This window comes from Calidris pugnax, unplaced genomic scaffold, assembly GCF_001431845.1.
Source record: "Calidris pugnax isolate Ruff unplaced genomic scaffold, ASM143184v1 scaffold24, whole genome shotgun sequence".
Lineage (NCBI taxonomy): Eukaryota > Metazoa > Chordata > Aves > Charadriiformes > Scolopacidae > Calidris > Calidris pugnax.
The window spans coordinates 39,983,156-40,008,628 of NW_015090922.1; the positions used below are offsets into that span (position 1 = coordinate 39,983,156).

Here is a 25,473-nt window from a genome sequence, read left to right on the forward strand (position 1 = left end):
TGTTTTATCTTCTTTCTTTTCCCAGTTGTCCGTATTTGTCAGAGAAGATTACACCTGCTATACCTGCAATCGGTGGGATTCTTTTCTTTTTCGTGATGGGGACCCTGCTGCGTACTAGTTTCAGTGATCCTGGTGTCCTCCCACGCGCAACACCAGATGAAGCAGCAGATCTAGAGAGACAAATAGGTAACACTGAAGGTCTGTTGTCTCTTCGCTTTCCTCCCCAGGGTGCATGTGCTGTGTGAAGGCAGTGTGCTGCTCTGCTCGTGGGAGGAGATACTCCTATCTTGCCACAGTAATTGTTCTGGAGCTGTAATGCCTGGTGACATTGCAGTGATTCCTGTGGAAAGATGGTTGATCAGTTCTTCACCAAGAAAGACAGTAAACAAAATCCTGGCCTTGGAGAGCAATAGTTATTACTGTAAATACTTTTCAGCAAGTATGGTGGAAGTCTCTGGTACACAAGAGAATACTTTCTAAAGTGTTTTTGGCAAGAGGGCTGATATTGCAAAGGTTCTACAATTGTGCATCTTTTAAAGTTATGTACCCTCAGAGTTTAACTGAATTTAATTACATTGTTATTTATATTGCAAAAGAGTCAGATAAGTCTCACTGTTAATATAGAGTCTTGTAAGCTGATGCAGTCTTGGGAAGATTTCTCTTCATTAACAGTAATAAAATGTTAGTATTTTTTATCTGTGTAAAGCCCACACAATTAAAGGCTGGCTTTACACGGATTTTAATGAGGCAGATTTTAATCAGCCTCATTTATCAAGGGAATTGTTAACTGAATTCTAGTTGTGGAATTTCTACAGCTGCCAATACACTGAATAGCTAAAATGTGCTACCTGGATAAGAAAAAACAGGAGGAGTTTGCAGAGCTGCTTCATAAACAGTGAGGGTTTTGCTTATTTTTTTAGTAAGCTGCTAAAGCTCACTATTGGCTACCATATCTGCTTTGATATGGTGGTCAATGGAAATCCTGGGCTCTGAAGCAATTCCAGAGGAACGCTTGCTGATATAATTGAAAAGACAGATAACAGGTTTTGGCAAGCACGGGAGAAATACCTGCGGGGTCCTTGATGCTTAATACTATAGTACAGTCTTGGGCTTTGTTCACTGTGACAAATACTTTAATGCAGTAGAAGCAAATGAGTGCACTAAAGCTGTTGTTGCAGATGTTTCTGCCATCTGTAGAGTGTGAATTTGAGGGCTTGGCTTCTGACTAGGTTTTCTCTGGTTATCTAGGCTATCTTTTCTCCACAAAGCCTTGGCGAAAAATGGATGTCATTGCTTTGGACTCTGACATCATGTTATGATGGTGTACAGGTGGAGCAGTTCTGGTTTATTTTCCTCAGAAAGCAAATGTATTTTTTTATCCACCAAAATCACACTGTGAACCACGCCAGTAAGTGAGAATGATAGGAGAATTCATGTCAAAATAGCAAAATGTTAACAACAATACGGCATTAGTTTCCTCTTACTTAGCTGTTAAGAGACAGCGAGCACATGGTGAAGCTGTATCTTCCACTTAAGAGATCTGTTGGACAAAGAAATGTTAAGATAAAAAGAAGCTATCAGCTTGTAATGCCTATTTTAGGCCTTTAGCAGAGGAAAGGTAACAAGTTTGGTTTTAAATACATACATACTTTAGTGATTGTTTGAATCTAATGGTTTAATTGCAATTAAAAAAAATCTTGTCTGAAAGGCTCAGTTTGAGAAAACTACTGTCAGAGGTGGATGAATGGTTTTGTTTTATGGAAACATGCACATTATCTTTGGTGTGGATTATTTTACGAAGAAGCAGAATTTCAAAATATAGTCACCAGTTCATTGATTGTCACTTCAGTGGCATCATTTTCTTTCAACAGATTTGGAAAGGTCTGAATGCAGCTGTTATACTATGTTAAGTTAAAAGTGTGTCTGTGTAACAAACAGCATTTTGTGTATTTCCAAGTGTTTGGATTTGAGTTCTGAAATGGAATCAATGCGTTTGAAGAATCCTTCACGTGCAGCAGCTAATTGTACTTACTCTGCTCTTTGAGCAGGTTTGAGGCTTTTGGAACTGTGTGATCATGTAACGTGGCTGTTGAATTTTGTGGGAAGGAACTCTCTTCTCATGGGTGTGTGAAGTCTGAGATGTGTAGTTCACCAAATTTTAGAGAGCTGGTATAGCTTTCTGAAGACAGTGTATTCTGCTGGCATTCACGCTGCAGGAAGAAAACCCACATTGCTTTTGTACATTGTTTGGACTAATTGTGGGGAGCCAGGAGCCAGATGTGATTGCCATGACAGCAAGAAGGTTACGTTTAGCCAGGCAGGACTTAGCTTTGGGCAAGGACCATACTCTACATATCACACTGAGAAGAAGACGGTTAGGTCCTAGATGTCCCAGATAGCTCAATCTCAGATGGGTGAATTTAAATTCATATAAATTTCTGGTGTTTGCTCACTTTCTGATATTGCACTTTGGGTTATTTAAAAACAAAATCTTCTGTCAACCTGCCCTGACAGGCCCTAAAGAAATTAAATCAGAAATGGAGGAGTATTGTGAAGCCATATTCTCACCACACTCCAAAAAAACATTGAAAGTGGATATGGAATGTGTTTATACTGAGGAACTGGAGTTCTCTTCAAAAACAATAATTTCAGTCCTTGCTTGTGTAATAGAAGAATTCCTAATATTCACAGAATTCAGATATGTGGAAAACAGATGCCAAAGTTCAAATTTGTGTTGCTGAGAAAGCTAACAGATTTCTTAGGAAGACCGATTTTAGAGCTTATTTTTTAGCTTATGCCAGTGCTGTCACTGCAAACATTTTTCAGAATCAAATACTGAGTAGATAATGTGCTGCATAGAAATGTGCAAGTTGCTATAATGTGTAATAGCATTTTTTTTATAGCTGGGAAGAAGAGCTTGGATAGTGGGGGGAAAAAAGGCATCTCAGAACTATTTGGGGAAATATGGGAAAGTTATAATTTCCCCCTCCTTTCTCTTTTTTGCCCCCACCTCTTCTCAGTAAAAAGTTATCCTCTCTGTAGGAATAACTTGTGGGAGGAGGATGGAATTCAGGCAGGTATATTCTTCAGTATTGCCAAAAAGGAATGCCCCTTTCTAGCATAAAATTGTGTTATAATTTGTAGGTGAACAATTGTTTTAATTTTAGAGTTTTCCAGAAAGAGCCATTTTGAAGTAGAGCTTCCTGTATAACTATATTACTAATTTTACTGTGGTGGCTTGTGAGTACTTTGTGTTTTTAAAAATGGTCTTTTCCTTCAGTTTTATTAATGCAATATTTGGGGAGCAGTGGACATTCTTTGCCTATTTCAGTACTGGAGTTCCCAATAAAATGCCTTACGATCAAAAGGTAAATATAATTATTAGATATTTGAAATTGTAAGAATATCTTTCTAACTGAATAACCTTCAGCAAGATTTACTTGAACTTAAATTTCTGTTAAACCTTTGCACTTCATAAGTCTGCCCCCATGACCTCTCCCAGCTGTTTCCCTCCAGCAATTCCAGCAGTCCTATTTTTTTTGCTCTTCTTGAGGTGAAGCAGAAGTAGTCTTAATGGTCATCATCCTGGTCTCTGCTGTCCTAATGATGAGTAACAGAGTCCAAAGAGTAAAAGTAGATGTCTATCATACCTGATACGAGTCACTTAAGACATTTAATAAAGAAGCAGTTCTGCTTTCTAAATAAAATAAAACATGAACATTAAGAGGAAAAAAAAAAGTTGTTTGTTTCCATTAAATTTCACTTTTATCAAATTTGGCATTTAAAGGTAATCTAAAAATGAAGGCTTAAGTGTTGTTAAATTAATACTGAACTTGTTTTTAATTTATCACCTATTTCTACTGAACAACTCGCACACCATCTTACGTAATGCATACAACCAATCCATTTGTGTTTGCTGGCCTTTTACCTTAGAAAAGCAGCACGGTTTGGGGCACAGCTGTACCTAATCAGCAGATATTCTCATTAGGAAAGGGCTGGAGCACCATAGGAGGACACTGTATGAAAGTCTGCACTAGTGAAATCTATTTAAACCAGAACTAGAAGGGAAGACATTTCTGTCCGAGCCTGTTGATCAACTATCTTGCTTTCACTTTTTATATTAACAAATTTATTTTAAGCTATTTTTGGCTAAGGATAGGATTTCAAAGTTGGTTAGAATCCAGACTTGCAGACAGATCGTTTGGCTTCTTACTGCTGGTGTTCTGCTTTGTTTTGTTTCTTTTTTTCCCTGTAATGGGATAAGTACTGATGGTCGAGAGAATAATTTATTCCTACTATAATGGGAGATCATTGTAAAGAAAAGCATTACTGTATATGAAGAAAAACATATTTGAGGGAAGTCTTCTTAACTGTGGTTAAAGTAAGGATATACTTGTTGTTGCTTCCCTTACTGAGAACAGTTTGCTGAGTTAAAACAGATGGTCATCAGTTTAGAAAAGTCAGCCAGATACAGTGTTTTGAATTGTGCCTCGTATGCTGGTGGCTGATAAGTTCAGCTATAGAATAATCATAGTCCTGATTCTTTAAACTGTTTGAAAATTAATGAAATAATCTTCCCAAACAGTGGGAAGCTTTCGCGTCTGCATTTGAGAAGGGAACAGAGAGGAGGATAAGACACTGAAAAGAACAGTAGTATCCATCTAGGTCCTATCCCACATTCCCTGTCATCTCTGTGGGCACCTTTCCATTTCTGTGTCTGTTTCTTTCAATTTCTTGAGTCCCTTAGGCAGAAAATGAAGTTACAATCCATTAATAAAGTTGCTACTGAAATTTACTTGCTGATTATCTACTAGTAATAATGATGGTGCAGTTGGGAAAAAAAATTTCAGAACAAAACTTGTATAACCTGTTCTTTTTATGTAAAACAGATGGGCTCTCTAATGGAAATTTACCTTCTCAGTAATTAGATATAAAGATGATAATGATGGCGGTTTGCTAAATGAGATTGCAAGCGAGTTGTTGAAGAGTAGATATTAGGATTTAGTTATCGTGCTATGACAGATATTTTTCACCACTATACCCAGCTGCTTGGTGAAACCTTGAGTGTTCTGTAAATCATGTTTTAAATATGCTTTTATTAAAGGATTTTTCCCAATTAACCACAGCAAAGCACCTCAGTTTTCAAATCCAGTACTCATATATGCAATATTTAATTGTATCCATGGTTTTGAAATGGTGTAATTGTCACTTTAGATTTTTTCCATGATGTGCACTTTAATTCTTTGTTCTTATAGAATGGCAGACATATAGACAGGCTGTAAATATTAGTGGTGTTCTTGGCACTATTTAAAAGATGAGGTATTTAAACTGGTTGCTTATTGGCATAGATGCCTTATTTTCATAATCCAGTGGTTATAAAGACCAAAAAAAATAATGAAAATGAGCAATAAGTTGTTCTTTGAGTAACAAAAACCTGGAGAGGTTAGGCAGAAGGCAGCACTATAACGATGCATTATTATTTGGGCATTGGCACAGAAACAAGTTACCACAGTCTGTTTCAGAAGGTTCTTTGAGACTTGATTCCATTTTCTGGAGAATCCTGTGCATTCTGGTGTTTAGAGTCAACTCTGGGTCTCTTTTCTGCATCTTATTTGTATTGTATCATGGACCTTGGAGTTCTGCCCTCTCTTTCCTCTATATATATTCATATATATATATATATATATTTCCTATATATTTTCAGCCCTGCCTTCATGGCTCCTACCTGGATCCTGCTTGGTTGCATCTTTCATTGTCTGTCTTCCCCTTTTTCGGATCCTTCCTTCCACTCGGCTTTTTACTCACCTTGTGTTTCTGTGATGGGATTCCCTCACAGCTTCATGAGGAGATGGTCACAGGGAGAGCCAGGTTCGTTACCTTGAGTGCCTGACCACAGCAGTCTCCAATACGCTTGGTTCTGCTCAAACGTGACATCCTTAGTTTCTCTGAAGTGATGGAGTGTTCATAGTCTGTTCATAATTGGAGTTAACATGTGCTCTGCAATAAAGAAATCTGGACGTTTACTCTATAGCTCTTAACAAACTGTTGCTGAGAATATCTGAGCTGTGATCTCCCCACTGCCTGCCCCCTCACTTTTTTCCTGCACCAATTTTGGCAGAAGTTACATGCTAAGCTCAAAGGCTGCAGCATGTGCTAGATTTCAGCTGCTTTCTTCAAATTCTGTGTTATGATAGAGGTGTTTGCTGTTCATCTGAGTTTCAGAAGTGGTTGAATCATCTTGCTTAAGCATCTGAAAACCTCAGAAATAAGGTGTATAGCTTCATATGGCATAATAGAACAAAAGCAACTAGACGCATGAGGCTTGTATAATGCAAAATCACTGAAGATAATGTAGGGTTATTTGCTATGAAAGAGCTATAATTTGTCAAATGCAGCAGGACCTTCTCCCCACCCTCCTCATCCCTTAAATGGGAAGTTATACTTGTTGATTTAGTATTTTTACTTCAACTATAACTTTTGTGACAATTGAAGTTGTTTTCTCCAGGGCAACCCCAGTGGCGGTTGCATTCTTTATATGGTGCATCTAAGCATGTTTTCTGCTACCGCACAAAATACTATATTGAGAGGGGCTGTTGTTTCTCTGGGAACATGAAAACTAGGAGCAGCCTTACTTTGTAACCTCTTTGCAGTTATGATATGTGTCTCTTGTAGTTATTTTAGTGTGAAATCCCCTCAAGTGGAAAAATGTTTATGGGATAATAAACTTCTAAATATGAAGGTTTAAAAAGTATAACCAAACCCAGAAGAATGGTTTCCCAGATGGGAAAGCGTTTTTCCATATACATCTACAAGATTAACAGTTTTTCTACAATATTGATCTCTGTTGCAGTGGATAGACGATGCAGATAAATAAAAAGATGATCAGGGTCATTTATCCTTCCACCCTTAAAAAGGCCCATCTATAGCAAGGAAATGCTTTGCATTTTTCTTCAGGGTAGCTGTCGTAACTTACGTATGTCTTCCTAATTTATTCTGTACAACCAGCTCAGGCCAGTTCACAATTTCTGTTTGCTTTCTGTGCTTTTTCAAAAGCCCTGAATTAGCTACACAGTCTCTGGAAGTTGGTTTTGTCTTGTCTCTCTCATTGCCTTTGGCTCTCAAGACTACATTTGAGACTTTTCCGCAGTTCCTCGCCTGTCTTCCAGTTGTTTTGAAATGCACAATTTTGATTTCCTTAGAGCCTTATAAAATTAAATCTGTGCCACAGCATAGGCTTTTCAGAGAATGACAGTAGCCTGAGCAAATACAGACCACTTAGGAGTACAACGTGGGTATGTTTTTCTTTCTCTCCGAAGGCGGGATACCAGCTTGGTAGGCTCATAGTGATACCCGATACTGCACGCTTTAAACAATATTCTTAAAATAAATTCAGTAAAATTACTTTGTGTGTCAGGTAAGTCTTTCAGAAAGCTTTTCCTCTCTCTGCTTCTTTCCCTCAGCAAATCACTGAAGATCACATTTCTTTCAGGGGGTGAGAATACCTTTCATGTAAAGTTTTAAACTTCAAGAAGGTGACGCAATTCTACTCTTAAGAAAGTAATATATAGGTTTTTCTGAAATCGAGGCAGTAAGTCTTTTATCTAAAGTCAGGAGCAATATTTGGTCAGTGTATCTTGTTGGCTATCAGAAGAATTATGTGAAGCATGCAGTTTGCAGCTGCTGGTTTCAGTCTAAGCCAGGTTCCCAGTACTGTTTGTCCCTGAGATTACTGTCTGGAAACAAGAAAATGTTGAGTAAGTTCTTTTCCCTAAAAAAATTAACTTACTCTTTCCTCTTGGAGCCCGCTGTTATTAAGCATATGTCTTAAATCTAAGTGGTTAAACACAGAGGAAGTCATTTCTTAGAGGAGGTTTGCATTTTTGCAGGGTTTTTTTGGGTGGTTGATTATTTTGTTGGTGTCTTTTTTGGGTTTTTTTTGTTTGTTTGCTCTTCAGATGTTATAGGTCATACATAAATTTTCGGGGTTTTTTATTGCATTGTCTGCTTTTCTTAGCAGGAAACACAACAACATGTTCAAGGTACTAACTTTTCTAATTATATTTGTTGAAGATTGAAATTGTGTCCCTTTAAAGTTGATTGCAAACCTGGCATAACATGGATGTTTACTTTGTGTAGAGGCAACATGGAGTGGGACCTTCTAGAGGCTGTTTGTCCTGGGATCTTAGAAAAATTGACCAAAAAAGCAAGTGCTTGATTGAGTGGGAGAATCCTGGTGATATACAGGATTCCAGCCTCTGTGTCTCATCTAATAGCACCTTCCATTTGTTTTCAGTGTAATAGAGAGATTGGAGTTTGTTGTCCCATTAGAAGGTTGCTAGCCTGTGCTGTATCTCCATTAAATATTTGGAGTGACTTTCTTGCAGCATTTCAGGTACCTTGGTCCTGCAAGGATATGGATTGTATGTTTGGGGGTTTTGTCATAGGGTAATAAAAATGCTGGAGCCCCATCTAGTGCATGAACATTTAACGCTGCTGGAGAAGTTATCAAATGAGAGGATGGAAGGCAATCCCATTAGTGGAAAACTTTACCCTTGTTGTAAAATAACTTGCATTACTATGTCAGTAACAGATTGGAAGAGAAAAATGTAAACCGTAGAGCTCAAATGGAGGTTTAAAGGGACCGCATATGTTAAAAGATATAAGGATATTAAAAGATTTAACTGTGTTAGAACCCAAGTTTGAGCGGTCCATTTGAAGTCTGAAGAATCACTGAGGCTAGGACATGATTAAATCCAAGCACATTTGACCTTGCCCTGTTGCTTACTTCCAGCAAAAAATTGTTAATAAACAGAAAGACTGGGACTTTTGGGTTTGATTGTGCAATTTAGGGTTGTGGGTAAAATCCTGACTCCATGGAAAGTCAGCAAGACCGTTTTCATTAATTTCGTTTGCATCAGCTTTCACCCTTGGATTTTGAGATTAATTTTCCTCAGAGAGCTAGGATTTACTGTCCCTGTGAACTTGAACTTCCCTGCAAATGTTTGGAAGGAAATCCTCTTAGAAAACCAGCGTTGTAACTGTAATGGGCTGGCCAGTAGTCTCCCTTCTCCACCAGAGAAGAGGGAAGTTGCCTTTGAGATTCTACCATTTTAGAGCCCATTTTAAAGTAAAACAGATACAGTGTCAAGAGTTTTTGAACCTCTTGAAAGGTGGGAATGCTGGCTTTAGTTTCAGTAATTTTCTTTGGATTATTAGGTACATACTCGGGAATAATAAGATTTTGTATAAGAAGAAAATCTGAAATGTTATTTTAGGAAATTCAATGCATCAGCATTTCTAGCAGTATAGAAAGCCACACCTATATAAAACTCGGGCTTCATTAGTGATTTTTGACTATTTATTATGCAATTAAATGTGAGTATGAGTATCAAATGGAAATCACTGCTTTATTAATGAACATGTTATGAATGTGTTATGTGCTTTATCAGATAAAAAGCTAAATAGGGCTAATAACCTACATTTTTTTAATCACAATTTAAGTCTATCTTGACCAGACTGTAGTCAGAAATGGGCATAACGCTGTGTTTTGTAAGGTTCATGGATTTTTAAATGGACCAATAATATTACAAGCCTTCAATGTCACTGAAAGTACAGTGTATTAAAATATATTTATCTTTTCCAGTTATGGTAACTAAAATCAGCTATAGGGGACTTTTAATAACAAAAACTTACTGCGGTGCTTTTCTCCCCTAAAAAGTATTGTCATATGTAGATCTGTACTAGTACCACAAGTTATTTATTTCAGCATTTCAAGCAGCATGTGATAACTTGTTCTACAGAAATGAAGTTTTCATTGTAAATATGGAAGCTTTTTAAATGTAATCTCTGAATGACAAGAAATGCCTCCCTGTGTTCTGGATTTAGGAATCATCTGTAAAAGCTTTAAATAGTATAAGCACAGTTGTGCTGTGCCCTCAAAAGAACATCTTTTCAGCTTAGTTCCAAATTAGAATACAAAAATAAAAAGTTCCTTAACTCAAACTAGTGTGTCATGAGGACAAATAAACTGTTATGCAAGCAAATAAAAAAAAGATTTTTACTATGACCAGAAGAAATTAAATTATTCCTATTGACCTCATAAAATTATTGTATCTGCTAGAGTGCTTTAAAATCACAATCTTTAATGAGTTTCTTTTAAACACCATAATCGTAAAGAAAAAAATAATAAATTCCATATTGCACATTAAATAACTTTTATTGTCTATTTGTGCTTCATCATGTAAATACATTAGTAGCTTGTAATGTGCTACTTATTTAATCAAAAATACTCTGTCAAGTAGTATTGCCCTTGAGGTCAAAATCAGTGTTATTGATTGCTGTGGGAGCCATACAGTAATCTGTGCTTCCACGTGCAGATCACAGGACCTGGCCCAGCGTCCCAGGAACGTGGCAGGGGTTGGTTTAGCTCCAGTACCATCAAATGTCTGTACTTCATCAGGGTCTATCTGGTAGGCTGCTCCTGAGCTGCTCTTTCTTCAATTTTCACCACTTTATTTTCATGAGGGACACTTAGGAGCTTCACACTCAAATTCCTTCATTCCCAGCTATTGCTCCAGTCCTTCCACTTTCTTCTCGAAGAGAGTTTTGTTTCAGTGGTCAGGTTTACAGTGGTGTCCAACAAATACTTTTATTGATGCATGTTTATGGATTGGGTGAGCATGTTGCAGATGGATCTTAAGCTACATTTGCTGCCAAATAGCATATTAACAGGTTGTTCAGAGAAACTGTGGATGCCTCATCCCTGGAGGGGTTCAAGGCCAGGCTGGATGGGGCTTTGAGCAACCTGGTCTGGTGGGAGGTGTCCCTGCCCAGGGCAGGGGGATTGGAACTGGATGAACTTTAAGGTCACTTCCAACCCAAACCATACTATGATTGTATAATTCCACCCTTGCTAACAGAGCTGTGCTCTCTCAGATTTGAATACCGTGCCAGGCAGGAGGCTTTCTATTTGGTCCCTTGGAAAAATGTGTAGTTTGTAGGCTGTGTAACTATGTCTGCAGACCTGGCAGAAATTGTAATTGGGGGTGTTATTTCTAACAATTTGAGCACAAACAAAGATCGTGGATCTTTAGTAGCCTGTCATCCAGCCCCGTGCTTGTCCAACGTGAAAGTGAGGGGGACAACTTAAAACACAGTTGTGCAGGTGACTGTGACTTTGAAATGCAGTTTTGTTCACTTATTGGAAAATAGTTTATTTTACTTTCCTATTGTTCTTCCTGTTCTGCCCGGCCAAGAGTAATGATTTTGGGTTTTTTTCACTCCTGTGGTTTAATTTGTGATTACACAAGAGCAGATAAAAAGGTACGGCTTTTATACATTCAGCTTTCAGAGTATAGCTCAGCTTGGGAGCATTTAAAGGACAAAATTGATCTTCAGTGATTTAGCCTAATGAGTCCTTTAGTTGCTGGAAAAATGAATGCTGATATCCTAAAATAAAACAAAAGCAAGCAAACAGAACCCCAAACCCTGCTACTTGTACCAAATGAGGTAGTTGGAAACTATTTTTATGCAACAAACTTCAAGATGTGTAAAAGTAACACTGGGAGCTAGATTTTCAGACTTTGAAACAGCAAGAGCTGTGAAATACAATGGAGCATAGCTTTTCTTAGCAGGAAACACAACAACATGTTCAAGGTACTAACTTTTCTAATTATATTTGTTGAAGATTGAAATTGTGTCCCTTTAAAGTTGATTGCAAACCTGGCATAACATGGATGTTTACTTTGTGTAGAGGCAACATGGAGTGGGACCTTCTAGAGGCTGTTTGTCCTGGGATCTTAGAAAAATTGACCAAAAAAGCAAGTGCTTGATTGAGTGGGAGAATCCTGGTGATATACAGGATTCCAGCCTCTGTGTCTCATCTCAATAGCACCTTCCATTTGTTTTCAGTGTAATAGAGAGATTGGAGTTTGTTGTCCCATTAGAAGGTTGCTAGCCTGTGCTGTATCTCCATTAAATATTTGGAGTGACTTTCTTGCAGCATTTCAGGTACCTTGGTCCTGCAAGGATATGGATTGTATGTTTGGGGGTTTTGTCATAGGGTAATAAAAATGCTGGAGCCCCATCTAGTGCATGAACATTTAACGCTGCTGGAGAAGTTATCAAATGAGAGGATGGAAGGCAATCCCATTAGTGGAAAACTTTACCCTTGTTGTAAAATAACTTGCATTACTATGTCAGTAACAGATTGGAAGAGAAAAATGTAAACCGTAGAGCTCAAATGGAGGTTTAAAGGGACCGCATATGTTAAAAGATATAAGGATATTAAAAGATTTAACTGTGTTAGAACCCAAGTTTGAGCGGTCCATTTGAAGTCTGAAGAATCACTGAGGCTAGGACATGATTAAATCCAAGCACATTTGACCTTGCCCTGTTGCTTACTTCCAGCAAAAAATTGTTAATAAACAGAAAGACTGGGACTTTTGGGTTTGATTGTGCAATTTAGGGTTGTGGGTAAAATCCTGACTCCATGGAAAGTCAGCAAGACCGTTTTCATTAATTTCGTTTGCATCAGCTTTCACCCTTGGATTTTGAGATTAATTTTCCTCAGAGAGCTAGGATTTACTGTCCCTGTGAACTTGAACTTCCCTGCAAATGTTTGGAAGGAAATCCTCTTAGAAAACCAGCGTTGTAACTGTAATGGGCTGGCCAGTAGTCTCCCTTCTCCACCAGAGAAGAGGGAAGTTGCCTTTGAGATTCTACCATTTTAGAGCCCATTTTAAAGTAAAACAGATACAGTGTCAAGAGTTTTTGAACCTCTTGAAAGGTGGGAATGCTGGCTTTAGTTTCAGTAATTTTCTTTGGATTATTAGGTACATACTCGGGAATAATAAGATTTTGTATAAGAAGAAAATCTGAAATGTTATTTTAGGAAATTCAATGCATCAGCATTTCTAGCAGTATAGAAAGCCACACCTATATAAAACTCGGGCTTCATTAGTGATTTTTGACTATTTATTATGCAATTAAATGTGAGTATGAGTATCAAATGGAAATCACTGCTTTATTAATGAACATGTTATGAATGTGTTATGTGCTTTATCAGATAAAAAGCTAAATAGGGCTAATAACCTACATTTTTTTAATCACAATTTAAGTCTATCTTGACCAGACTGTAGTCAGAAATGGGCATAACGCTGTGTTTTGTAAGGTTCATGGATTTTTAAATGGACCAATAATATTACAAGCCTTCAATGTCACTGAAAGTACAGTGTATTAAAATATATTTATCTTTTCCAGTTATGGTAACTAAAATCAGCTATAGGGGACTTTTAATAACAAAAACTTACTGCGGTGCTTTTCTCCCCTAAAAAGTATTGTCATATGTAGATCTGTACTAGTACCACAAGTTATTTATTTCAGCATTTCAAGCAGCATGTGATAACTTGTTCTACAGAAATGAAGTTTTCATTGTAAATATGGAAGCTTTTTAAATGTAATCTCTGAATGACAAGAAATGCCTCCCTGTGTTCTGGATTTAGGAATCATCTGTAAAAGCTTTAAATAGTATAAGCACAGTTGTGCTGTGCCCTCAAAAGAACATCTTTTCAGCTTAGTTCCAAATTAGAATACAAAAATAAAAAGTTCCTTAACTCAAACTAGTGTGTCATGAGGACAAATAAACTGTTATGCAAGCAAATAAAAAAAAGATTTTTACTATGACCAGAAGAAATTAAATTATTCCTATTGACCTCATAAAATTATTGTATCTGCTAGAGTGCTTTAAAATCACAATCTTTAATGAGTTTCTTTTAAACACCATAATCGTAAAGAAAAAAATAATAAATTCCATATTGCACATTAAATAACTTTTATTGTCTATTTGTGCTTCATCATGTAAATACATTAGTAGCTTGTAATGTGCTACTTATTTAATCAAAAATACTCTGTCAAGTAGTATTGCCCTTGAGGTCAAAATCAGTGTTATTGATTGCTGTGGGAGCCATACAGTAATCTGTGCTTCCACGTGCAGATCACAGGACCTGGCCCAGCGTCCCAGGAACGTGGCAGGGGTTGGTTTAGCTCCAGTACCATCAAATGTCTGTACTTCATCAGGGTCTATCTGGTAGGCTGCTCCTGAGCTGCTCTTTCTTCAATTTTCACCACTTTATTTTCATGAGGGACACTTAGGAGCTTCACACTCAAATTCCTTCATTCCCAGCTATTGCTCCAGTCCTTCCACTTTCTTCTCGAAGAGAGTTTTGTTTCAGTGGTCAGGTTTACAGTGGTGTCCAACAAATACTTTTATTGATGCATGTTTATGGATTGGGTGAGCATGTTGCAGATGGATCTTAAGCTACATTTGCTGCCAAATAGCATATTAACAGGTTGTTCAGAGAAACTGTGGATGCCTCATCCCTGGAGGGGTTCAAGGCCAGGCTGGATGGGGCTTTGAGCAACCTGGTCTGGTGGGAGGTGTCCCTGCCCATGGCAGGGGGATTGGAACTGGATGAACTTTAAGGTCACTTCCAACCCAAACCATACTATGATTGTATAATTCCACCCTTGCTAACAGAGCTGTGCTCTCTCAGATTTGAATACCGTGCCAGGCAGGAGGCTTTCTATTTGGTCCCTTGGAAAAATGTGTAGTTTGTAGGCTGTGTAACTATGTCTGCAGACCTGGCAGAAATTGTAATTGGGGGTGTTATTTCTAACAATTTGAGCACAAACAAAGATCATGGATCTTTAGTAGCCTGTCATCCAGTCCCGTGCTTGTCCAACGTGAAAGTGAGGGGGACAACTTAAAACACAGTTGTGCAGGTGACTGTGACTTTGAAATGCAGTTTTGTTCACTTATTGGAAAATAGTTTATTTTACTTTCCTATTGTTCTTCCTGTTCTGCCCGGCCAAGAGTAATGATTTTGGGGTTTTTTCACTCCTGTGGTTTAGTTTGTGATTACACAAGAGCAGATAAAAAGGTACAGCTTTTATACATTCAGCTTTCAGAGTATAGCTCAGCTTGGGAGCATTTAAAGGACAAAATTGATCTTCAGTGATTTAGCCTAATGAGTCCTTTAGTTGCTGGAAAAATGAATGCTGATATCCTAAAATAAAACAAAAGCAAGCAAACAGAACCCCAAACCCTGCTACTTGTACCAAATGAGGTAGTTGGAAACTATTTTTATGCAACAAACTTCAAGATGTGTAAAAGTAACACTGGGAGCTAGATTTTCAGACTTTGAAACAGCAAGAGCTGTGAAATACAATGGAGCATGTTCAGAATAGTTTCACAGAATTTAAGAGATCTCAAAGCAATGATTGATCTTATTTCTACCGTGTGCCAAGCTCTAATGACAGAGCTGCTGCTGCTTAAGTAAACGTGCAGGTTCTGTATTAGATTGTAGGATATCTGCAGCACTTGTGAGAGAGGCATTTTGTTGTTACAGGAATTCTAAAACAATGAAGAAAATGCCGAAGAAAACTTGTCCAGGTTTTACCATCCTGCACCAGTTGTCTTTAAAGTATTCTTTATGAACTATTAGGGGATATGTGTAAGCTTTGAGATAAGAGCTGTCAGCATTTCAGAATTGGGTTTGGGTGGTGGTTTTTTTTACTTCAAGGTCCCTATGGATGCTATTTGTAATTAACTGCCTTTCTGTTACGTGTTACTTTAGGAGAATGAGAAGGGAAAAAACTTGTTTAATTTAAGTGTGTTAATATAAATTTGAAGCTTGCCATAGCTTGCCATCAAGGATAGTTCTGTGCATACACGATCAGTTGTCTTTAAAGTATTCTTTATGAACTATTAGGGGATATGTGTAAGCTTTGAGATAAGAGCTGTCAGCATTTCAGAATTGGGTTTGGGTGGTGGTTTTTTTTACTTCAAGGTCCCTATGGATGCTATTTGTAATTAACTGCCTTTCTGTTACGTGTTCATTTTGTTGTTACAGGAATTCTAAAACAATGAAGAAAATGCCGAAGAAAACTTGTCCAGGTTTTACCATCCTGCACCAGTTGTTTAATTTAAATGTGTTAATATAAATTTGAAACTTGCTGTAGCTTGCCATCAAGGATAGTTCTGTGCATATGTAAGCTTTGAGATAAGAGCTGTCAGCATTTCAGAATTGGGTTTGGGTGGTGGTTTTTTTTACTTCAAGGTCCCTATGGATGCTATTTGTAATTAACTGCCTTTCTGTTACGTGTTACTTTAGGAGAATGAGAAGGGAAAAAACTTGTTTAATTTAAGTGTGTTAATATAAATTTGAAGCTTGCCATAGCTTGCCATCAAGGATAGTTCTGTGCATACACGATAGCTCATGTGAAAAATTTAATGCCTTCTATTTCCATGTTTAGATATTGCAAATGGCTCCAGTTCAGGAGGATACCGCCCCCCTCCCAGAACAAAAGAAGTGATCATCAATGGACAGACAGTGAAACTAAAATACTGTTTTACTTGCAAGATTTTCCGCCCACCTCGTGCCTCACATTGCAGCCTTTGTGATAACTGCGTAGGTGAGTAAAAAAAGAGATGGCATATGTTCAATTTAGTAGCTTATATATTGTAATGAATACTCTGGGTATGAGAGAGAAAAGAATCAGACCTAGCGACCAGATTACTCATGAGGTCACTTGCTGCGTTCATCCTTCTTTCCTACAAGGTCTGTTAACGTTAGGAATTTTAGAGGAGGCAGAAGAGGAGATTTGGCCTAACAGAGAGTTGTTGCTGATCTAGGAAGGAGGAATAGCTTCTGGTACCTCCATCTTCCCTGACCAGCTCAGCAAGACAAGGAACACACCTAATTTGAACAGGGCTGCACATTATTTGCGATGAACTTCCCAGTGCAGAGAACCAAGCCAAGGAGGTTCTAGGTGATTCTTACCTTTGAACAGTTTTAAGACTAGAAATTTCAAAGTCAGAATCCATAACAAATTACTGGGCAAGCGTGCTATTTTGAGAGTAAGTAGTATTTTTCAGGACCTAAGGATATTTTTTCATGATAGAGCTTTTTTTCCTCTGAACATCTTGTCTTCTTTCATGACTGTTTTCTTTGGAGGGCAGACAAGGCGATTAAGATATGCCTGGATTTAAAAGCAAACCAAAAAACCTCACCAATCAAATCCGAGTAGTTTTCTAGTTAATTAGATCACATTTAGAGTTCAGTGCAGCTGATTAGCACACTGTAGAGCCTGGATCTTACGCATGCAAGAAAATAACATAGAAAGATGTCTCCAGCTGAGAAGTGTAATTGCAGCATTCAGCAGGGATATTTTTAGATATAAAGCAGTCGTTGGAAGAATTACAGTTTCATATTTAGATGATACACATTGTGAGAGTACACTGACATTAGAGTGAAAAGTTTGGCCTTTTGGCCCTGTTACAATCAATTGGTATCTGTAGATGGTTCCTTCAGTAAACTAGTTTTTCTGATGTGTTAGAATTTTTTAAGTGTTGCAAAAGCCATTGAACTTGGCAAGCAGGGATGTTTATGAATTGCAGTTGACCCATTTTCAGAAAAATATTATTTCAAATGTGTAGCCTGGACATTGGAGCATTGTGGTATTGCTCATCAAACCTGATAATGTGAAAATGCAATTGTTGACCACTGCGGTAAATAAAAGTTACAGGCTGTTGTCTTTATCAAGAGCACATAAATAAGAGCAATGCCTACACACGCATTCTGAAGCTTTTTTTTTTTTTTAAATAGTGTTTCAGTTTTTTTAATAAACTGATATGAAGAATTTTTCTACAGGTTATTCTGTAACCTGATTGCATCCTTTCATTCTACATTTGGAAAACCTGCTCTGTGAAACATATAATTAGTGATGGTGCATAAACAATTTAATCTTTGTCTTATGGTTATGTCTGGGATGAAGCGACAGTTGTGAATTATTATGAATGTATATCAGAAAAGAGTGAGCAAATGACTCATATAAGTGATAATTGTATCCAAGGAGATTAGTCTTTTCTGCTCATAAAATAGGTATGATCATTGTAATTTCCTCTTGCACATGTTTCAATTTGAAGTTATTTGTATTAAAATAATTCCATCCATTTATTGAAATGAACATGCTGTGGTTTTTCTACTCAGCTTTTATAATGGGAATTACAATAAACTATGACTTCTTCAGGGTACAGTTTATAGCACTTTTCTTTCCCTGATTCAGTACACAGATATTTCTCATAAATATTCAGGTGTATTGAATGCAAAAAGTGGAATCTACAAGTACCTGCAACTAATTTGCTGTGGAAAAATAGGTGTCAAGAAAATGGGATTGCTCATGTAGCTGTGGAAAACTAACAGTCTGAGTGCATGCGCTAATCAGAATGTGTATGCAGTTTACCTGCATATCTATTGTCTATATGATGATGGTTTTATTTAATTTTGTTTTGTGAATAAATCTTGTAATAGCAATCACTATCATTTGCTAGTTCCTTGCTGATGTAACTAAGCCAATCTAAAAATACTCCTGCTTCACACGCATACGGGTATTTAAGTAACTTACGATTGCAACTCACTGCCAATATGGCCATTTGTTCCTTTTTACCACATAGTTCCTGAAGCTTTTGCTGCATATTTATAAACTAACTACAGGGACTGTGTGATACAGGGATGGAGCCTTTCTTCAAACCAGCACTCACTGCTCAGGAAAAACAGTATGCTACTTTTACCTAAAGATGTTTAATATATTGGTCAAATGAAGGCAGTGTGAAAGAGAGATTCCTTCATCCTGTATTTTCTATTGATGCTTTTCCTTCTGTAAGGAATACTTAAGAGCATTTTAAATGTGTGAGTACATCAAAAAAATTATTTATTATTGGTTTTTCCCCCTTTCTGAATTAATCTTAACTTTCTAGTTCTCTAGTAATAGTATCTGTTACTCAAGCTCATTTCTGACTTTCATCACCTTTTTTTTTATAAATGGCTATGTGGTATATTTAGATAAAAATATTAAAAAATAGCTTTAAAAAAACCAAACAAATTTGAGTTCTACCTGTAGTAATAGTCTCCTTTAGCTTTACAATATTTTCATAGTAGTATCCAGAAAAATCTGGATTTTCATAAAAATACAGTTTATTGCGTGTATGTAATGCCTTCAAAAATATGGTTGAATAAGTGTTCCCTGAGGACAATATCTTGGGTGTTTTCCTGTCCTACTTTCTTTAACTGCCTTTGTGAATGGCAGTTGGAAGTTACCCCCTCAAGGGTTTTCTGTGTACCATTATATTGCTTAAAAATTATAAATGAATTTAAAATATTGTACATGTAAACACAAGAGATACAGACTTTAAAAAAAAAAAAAGGAAAAACCACAGCAGATACAAATTCTGAGCTCAAGGTAGTTACTGCTGGGTTTTGATTCCACTGTGACATGCAGTAGTTGGGCTTGCTTCTGAAATGATCAAATGACCTTTTTATTTATTTATTTTTGGTCATTTCAGCATCAACTGTGTAATTTCCTTTTTTGTGTGTTTGTTTTAATAAATAATTTTTGTCTTTTTAATTTGATTTCTAAAATAGAAGCTGAATGTGAAGCAGCTATTTGCAAACAATTTATTTAAAAATAGTACCAAATGACTTACAAGAAACAGTGAAAAATTATTGGCAAGCAATAAATCAACTTAGTCCAATAATCTAAATGTCTAAAGCCTTCCTTGCACTATACGCCATGGTTTTGCTTGTCAACCAAAGGAAGGCAAAAATCTAGTGTGGTGGAAGAAGAGATCCACCCTTTATATTAATGTAAGAGAATATGGCCTTTCTATTTGTTTCAAAATCTGTATATTGTAAATTTATGTGTGACTGATGGATAAGGATTGCTTCTCTTCTCTGGTTCCACTGTGTTTCTTTCAACACATGATTTCTTTTCCATGGAGGAAGCTCAAATTTTTGAAATTGGGTATCATAATTGAACATTGAAACGTTTAGTTTGGTTTTTCAAAGATCACTGGTGATCTCTTTTCAAAGATCAAAGGGGGTTATTCCTTTCTTTTCAATAACTCTTGATGGATCCTAGTTGGCCACCTTTGTACCTCTTTGAGATGGGGACCCAGGATGGCAGTAGTGCTGTGGGCACACGCACCATAACGGCTTTTTCTATCAGTGTTTCTGTTTTCTGTAGGAGATAGGATTCCTCTCACTTGCAAGATTGATTGCTTTTCTATACATCCTAAAGCATGTGTCAAGATTTTGACAGAAAATATGCTTTATTAGAAGCCATTAGACACCCCCTTTCTGGTTAAATTATTGCTTCTGTAAAGCGCTTATCCCAGGCAATCGTAGGCATTGACTTCTGGTTTTGGTCTTCACTGAAGAATATTAATTTATTGTTTTGAAAATAAAATGTTATTTACCCAGCAGTATGCCAAAGAGCAGAATTGAGATAAAATAATTGTTTTTAAAAGGAGTTTCCCGGATTAGGCACCAGTGCTGTAAATTTATTTTCTTAAGATAGGGAAATAATTATTAAAATAACATACAACACACACAATGTAAGATAAAGAGTGGGAGTTACCAATGTCTTCTGGGAGAAGCTCTTCCTTCCCTGTAGTCACTGCAGATACCACCATCTTCCAGCCTGGAGAACTTAAATTACTTTAAAAACAGGCTGAAAGGTGGCATTATAACAATGGGGTTTTTATAACACTGATACTGTATGTGAAAATAATTTTCCCAGGGCTTTGTGGTCCTTTATAATCAGTGTGTATTTACTTGATGTCAGGGATTTGTTTTGCTTGGTTTTAATTCCATTCTCACCACTCTTCCTTCATTATCTTGTTATCTCCCTTCTTGCTTTCAGTTCTTTTTCATGACCTTTGCCTATTTCTTTCCTTACATTTCCTGCAATGAAAAGAGTACAATTTTCACTTCATTTGAGGGCCTGATTTTTGAACCTGTGAAACCTTAGCTCCAGGTCTCTTCAAGTGACTCTTCAGCTTTAGTTAAAACTACAAAGGAAAAGAAAAAGTTGGCTGCTATGTCCTTTTTTTTTTTTTTTTCCTTGTGTTTTGGCTTTTTTTTGCCAATTTGTACATGTGGGAAATGGTTTTGGCTCTTTTTGGGACACTCGGGAGGCTGCCTAATTGAGTACACGCCAGCACTTACAAAAGTGAGATGTTATTTGTTTATGATTGTGCCATCTGTATGCTAGATGCACTTCAGAAATTCAGGGAGCATGGCATGTGGGTCAAGGAGTTTTTAAGTCTAAGCCAAAGCACTGGAAAATACGGTAGAAGGTCTCTTTAAAAAAAGATAATAGTATTCTAGGTTACTTCAGAGAAGGCAGCTTATGTATTGGTCGTCTTATAAAAAAAGCACACGTGATCATAATACCCAACTGTGTAAATTATGTTGTAAATCTCAGATGTCAGAGTGAAAACTGAAGAGAGAAATTAGCAGGAAAAAATACAAAAAAAATATTATGAGCCTATGAAAATAAACAAATATATACATTAGGTGCAATAACAATTTGAACGATGGTTGAGGAGTTCAAAGGCAGATACAAGGCAGCAACGGAAGCGTGTAAAAAATATGTACTTTCATGTAGAAAAGAGGGACAAATCCATGAGGTCTGTGGATGCTGATACCTGGTAAGGATAGCACGCTTCCCCCAGGGACAAGGTGGGTTTTTAACTCTCTTCCTCCATGGTTGGGTGTGTGTCTGGCACTTGATGGTTCCCAGCGCATGAAGGTATTATATTGAACAAGAAGAAGGATGTAAAGAGAGACTGTTAAGCAGAGAGGTCCTTCGCTGTGCTCTCTTCCTACCTGCCAAAGAACAGTCATTCTAAACTGCTGCTGCTTCAGCTGCGTTTGAAAATGTCGCCATTAATGTGCATGTAGTCAAAGGGATTTGTTGTTAATTACTCCACGTTAATTATTGGAGGTAGCAGCAAAGTGAGCTATGTGACGATATAGTTTAATTACTATGAGCTATCCTAGGGCAATGGCTGGATGTTTTCTAAGAAATCAATTGCTATTTTTATTAACAAAATTAAGTGTATTTATTTTCTTTTTTTGTATAACATTAGTCTGCCACTATTGAAGTTAGTACTGATTTTCTTTAGAAAACCCTCACCAAAATAGTTTAGCTGTCTGGGACAGTATTTAGACAATTGTGAGTGAAATATTTGTTCCGTAGCCCTTGTGTTTGGGTTGACTTTTTGTTGTAGATATCCATGCACATTATTAATTTATTTCATTAGTAGAGGCCCATCTTTCCCAATGTTACATTGCTGTTTCAGTTTGCATCACCTTCTAGAGATTAGTGTAGTGTCCAGACAGTAACCTGGAATAAACATTTGGTGAGTGTTTCCCAAATGTAAACTTGAGGGTAGAAAGCTCATTCTGTGCCATTTGGTTTTCTTGGGGTGTTTTGCTTTGGAATCAGGGTACAAAAATACTGAAGAGTGGTGATTATTTAAAGGATCCATTGTGCATTGTCCATAACAGATGTTCTAAAATAACATCAGCATGCATATAAAAGTAACTTCTAATTAATCCTTCTTTTGTTATTCACCCTTTTTTTCATATAAATTTCTACTCTGATTTCACTCCACAAAAGTAACAACAAAGGCGTTGTCAGAGGAATGACTGACACACAGGAGAATGTTGTGCAAGTTAAATTGATCCATGTATTTGATTGCTGTTGCCAATTGATGGCAAGTGCCATCAGTGTTTTTTTTGAAGTATGATTAAATCAACAACTTTCTTTGGAGTCATGACTTAAGTTAGTGCAGCAGAACATCTGAGCTAAGGATAGGATATGGATAAGGATTTAATATGCTATGAATATCAGATACGAGACTTTTTTTATTAATTATGTTAAATTATCAAACATTCTGGACTGACTGCAAAGGATTTAATGCCGTGGTTGTATTGGCTTTTGTGCATATGCACATGACTCTCCGTAGATGAGGAGGAAATAAATGCTTTTTGTAACAATAGAAGTATTCCTTATATGGACTTTTAAAAACGTCATTTGTTTTCCCAAACATTTATAGAGCAATCAAATTCTGAAAGTACCATCTGTCATACAAAATATCAGGTCTAGAGGCCTGAATAGATGTGATCATATCATGACATCATAGTCCTACAAAAAGCTGTAATTGTCATCCTGACAAATCTGTGCAGATGTGTTGGGATCTCTGCATAATTGTGCAGTGTGCATCCAGGACAATGGACCTTGGAGTCCTCTGTTGTAGTGCTACTATCAAAAGTAATTTTGAGTAATGCTGGCACAGTTGGTTGAGCTGGAATGTGTTGGTTTGGGTTTTGTTTTTTTTTTGGCTGCTGCAAGCTTTGAATAGCAGGCTGTTGACTCTTCCCAGTCCCTGGCTACATGTTTGCCTGTGTTAAATAAAGGTGATAACATTTGGTGAATGCCCTTAGGTTTGTTTCTTTGCCCTACAACAGTTCACTCGAATGGGAAGGCAGAATTAGCAAGTGAATTCTCACTTGTGCTCATTGGAATCTGCTAGTAATGTGACCTAGATATTTTTGCACCTGTAGAATTTTTTTTGGTCTTTCTGAGACCTGCCTTCACATTAAGCTTTAGAAAATGTGTGTTGGCGTGCGGTGACCCAGTCAAGCAAAGGGAAAAAGGAAGCAGTTCATAAATAATAATAAATGTTTCTGAGATCACAGTGAGAAGAGATGAGAAGAGCTGCAGACTGAAAGGCCAAGCTGGCCTACAAATGTTCCATATAAAAATGCTTTTTTGTTCCTTGTAAATTATAAAGCTTTTATTAAATGTTTTGAAAGAGGAAGGAAAGCATTAGGGTCATTTTGTACGTGGTTTCCTGCAGTGTAGCGATTGAAAAATGGAAGCTGAACATTTAAGGATTTAAAGAGTCCACATGCTGTGCTGTGGAAAAGTAGAGATTTGGCTCTCCAGTTGTGAGCAGTAAGGAACATGCTTTGGTGTGGTTTCTGAAGGAAAGGCCATTGCTAATTAAAATGGGAAACATTCTTGGTTTTGTTTTCACCTGAAGCCTCCAACAGTTCATGTTTCTTAAGCAAGTTTGCAAATGTAAATGTTTCAGGGAAGGTAAAAGCTGAGAGACATGTCTAAAGTATGATGTAACTTGTGTGTTCTTCTGTCAGCCAGTTAGCATGTGTTATTAGGTGAGTGTTAATGAGACCATGGAGTCATGCTGAGAGCTTGCTGCTTCCAAAGAGACAGTATCTGAACTTCATCCTCTTTTTTTTTTTTTTTTTTTTCTTTCCCCCCACTTGTGTGATTCTCTCCTTTGTGCATGTTCACACAGCCCTTGGTAAGAGACAGCCGTTGCTAAGTCACTTTTTCTCACTAAGCAATGAACAAGCCAATTCACTGAATTTTACTCATTCCATTTTTTTTCTTTCCTGCCAGTTCAGGGAACTGACCTTGACTCATCAGCAGCTCAGACAACGAAGGAGGGAAGCGGGATGAAGTGTCAGGAAAGGCAGCATGTTATGTTGTTAAGTCTCACCCTTTGGATTTGGTTATGGGGGTGCTGGCTATCCTCAGAAGCTTTTATCCAAATCTGAAGTTACTGATCGCTTGGGAAGGATTAGTAGAATAAATTAACCATTGCAGGTTTACTGACAGCTCTTGAGGTTTCTTACCTCTTTGGTTTTCTGTGGTCTTCACAGCAGCATTTTTTGTCTCGGTTTACCCATCTCCTCTTTCATTGATACTTCACTTTATAAACTTAACACATTTTCTGAGTCTTTTTTGTTTGCTTCAGCTTTTGTTCTCAGACCCTGAAAAATTAATCAAAACTGTATTTCTCATGCAGTCCCGATAAGCGTTAGCCTGTTGTAAGGTTGGTGTTAGAGCTGAGCTGAATTAACACCTCACTGCTTCTGAAAGGGTCACTTCACCCCTTCTCTGGCAGCGTGTTCTCACTGCTTCTCTTGGGCCAGCTCTGGTGTTTGTCTAATCATAGAATAATTCAGGTTGGAAAAGACACTTGGGATCATCGAGTTCAACCGTGAACCCTACTCTACAAAGTTCTCTCCTTCACCATATCCCCCAAGACCACATCTAAACGACTCTTAAACACATTCAGGGATGGCGACTCAACCACCTCCCTGGGCAGCCTATTCCAAACAGGCTCCAATACTGTGATGAGCTGCTCTGGGGGCCTGGGCAACAGAAAAATAACCATCGTTCTAAGTTGATCTGGCTCTGTCAACCAGCTCCCCAACAGGGTAAAATGGACGCCAGGCTTGGCCTAAGGACAGAGGCCTCATAAACACACAGGCAAGAGACAGCTAAAATGGGGGAAAGCTGGGCCACCTGCTTTAGCAGTCTTTCTTGATTAGGTAGGTATGGCTGTAAAGTCACACCACATCCTGAAGGCAAACACCTTGCTGCTTTTGCTTCGAATTGAGTGCAGAAGCATGACCTGTCCCAACTTCTATATCCCCGGGATGCTTCCAGACGCAAACTTTTCAGCCCTTGCAGCTTTCTTCCTCCCTCACTGAGAGTTCCAAGACACAAGACAAGAATTTGTATTGCCAGTGT

The 25,473-nt window shown here is 37.5% G+C and overlaps 1 protein-coding gene across 4 annotated transcripts in view; it reads left to right on the plus strand.

The window, feature by feature from the left end:
• The window catches only part of ZDHHC14 (zinc finger, DHHC-type containing 14), a 125,615-nt gene that overhangs the window by 71,688 nt on the left and 28,454 nt on the right, over positions 1-25,473 (plus strand). For 2 of the 4 annotated variants that reach the window (XM_014950748.1, XM_014950750.1), the window contains exons 2-3: positions 26-198; positions 16,315-16,473. In XM_014950748.1, coding sequence (XP_014806234.1) covers positions 26-198; positions 16,315-16,473 — 332 coding nt within the window. The remainder of the gene's footprint in view (positions 1-25; positions 199-16,314; positions 16,474-25,473) is intronic. The other 2 variants (XM_014950749.1, XM_014950751.1) reach the window with 1 other exon arrangement.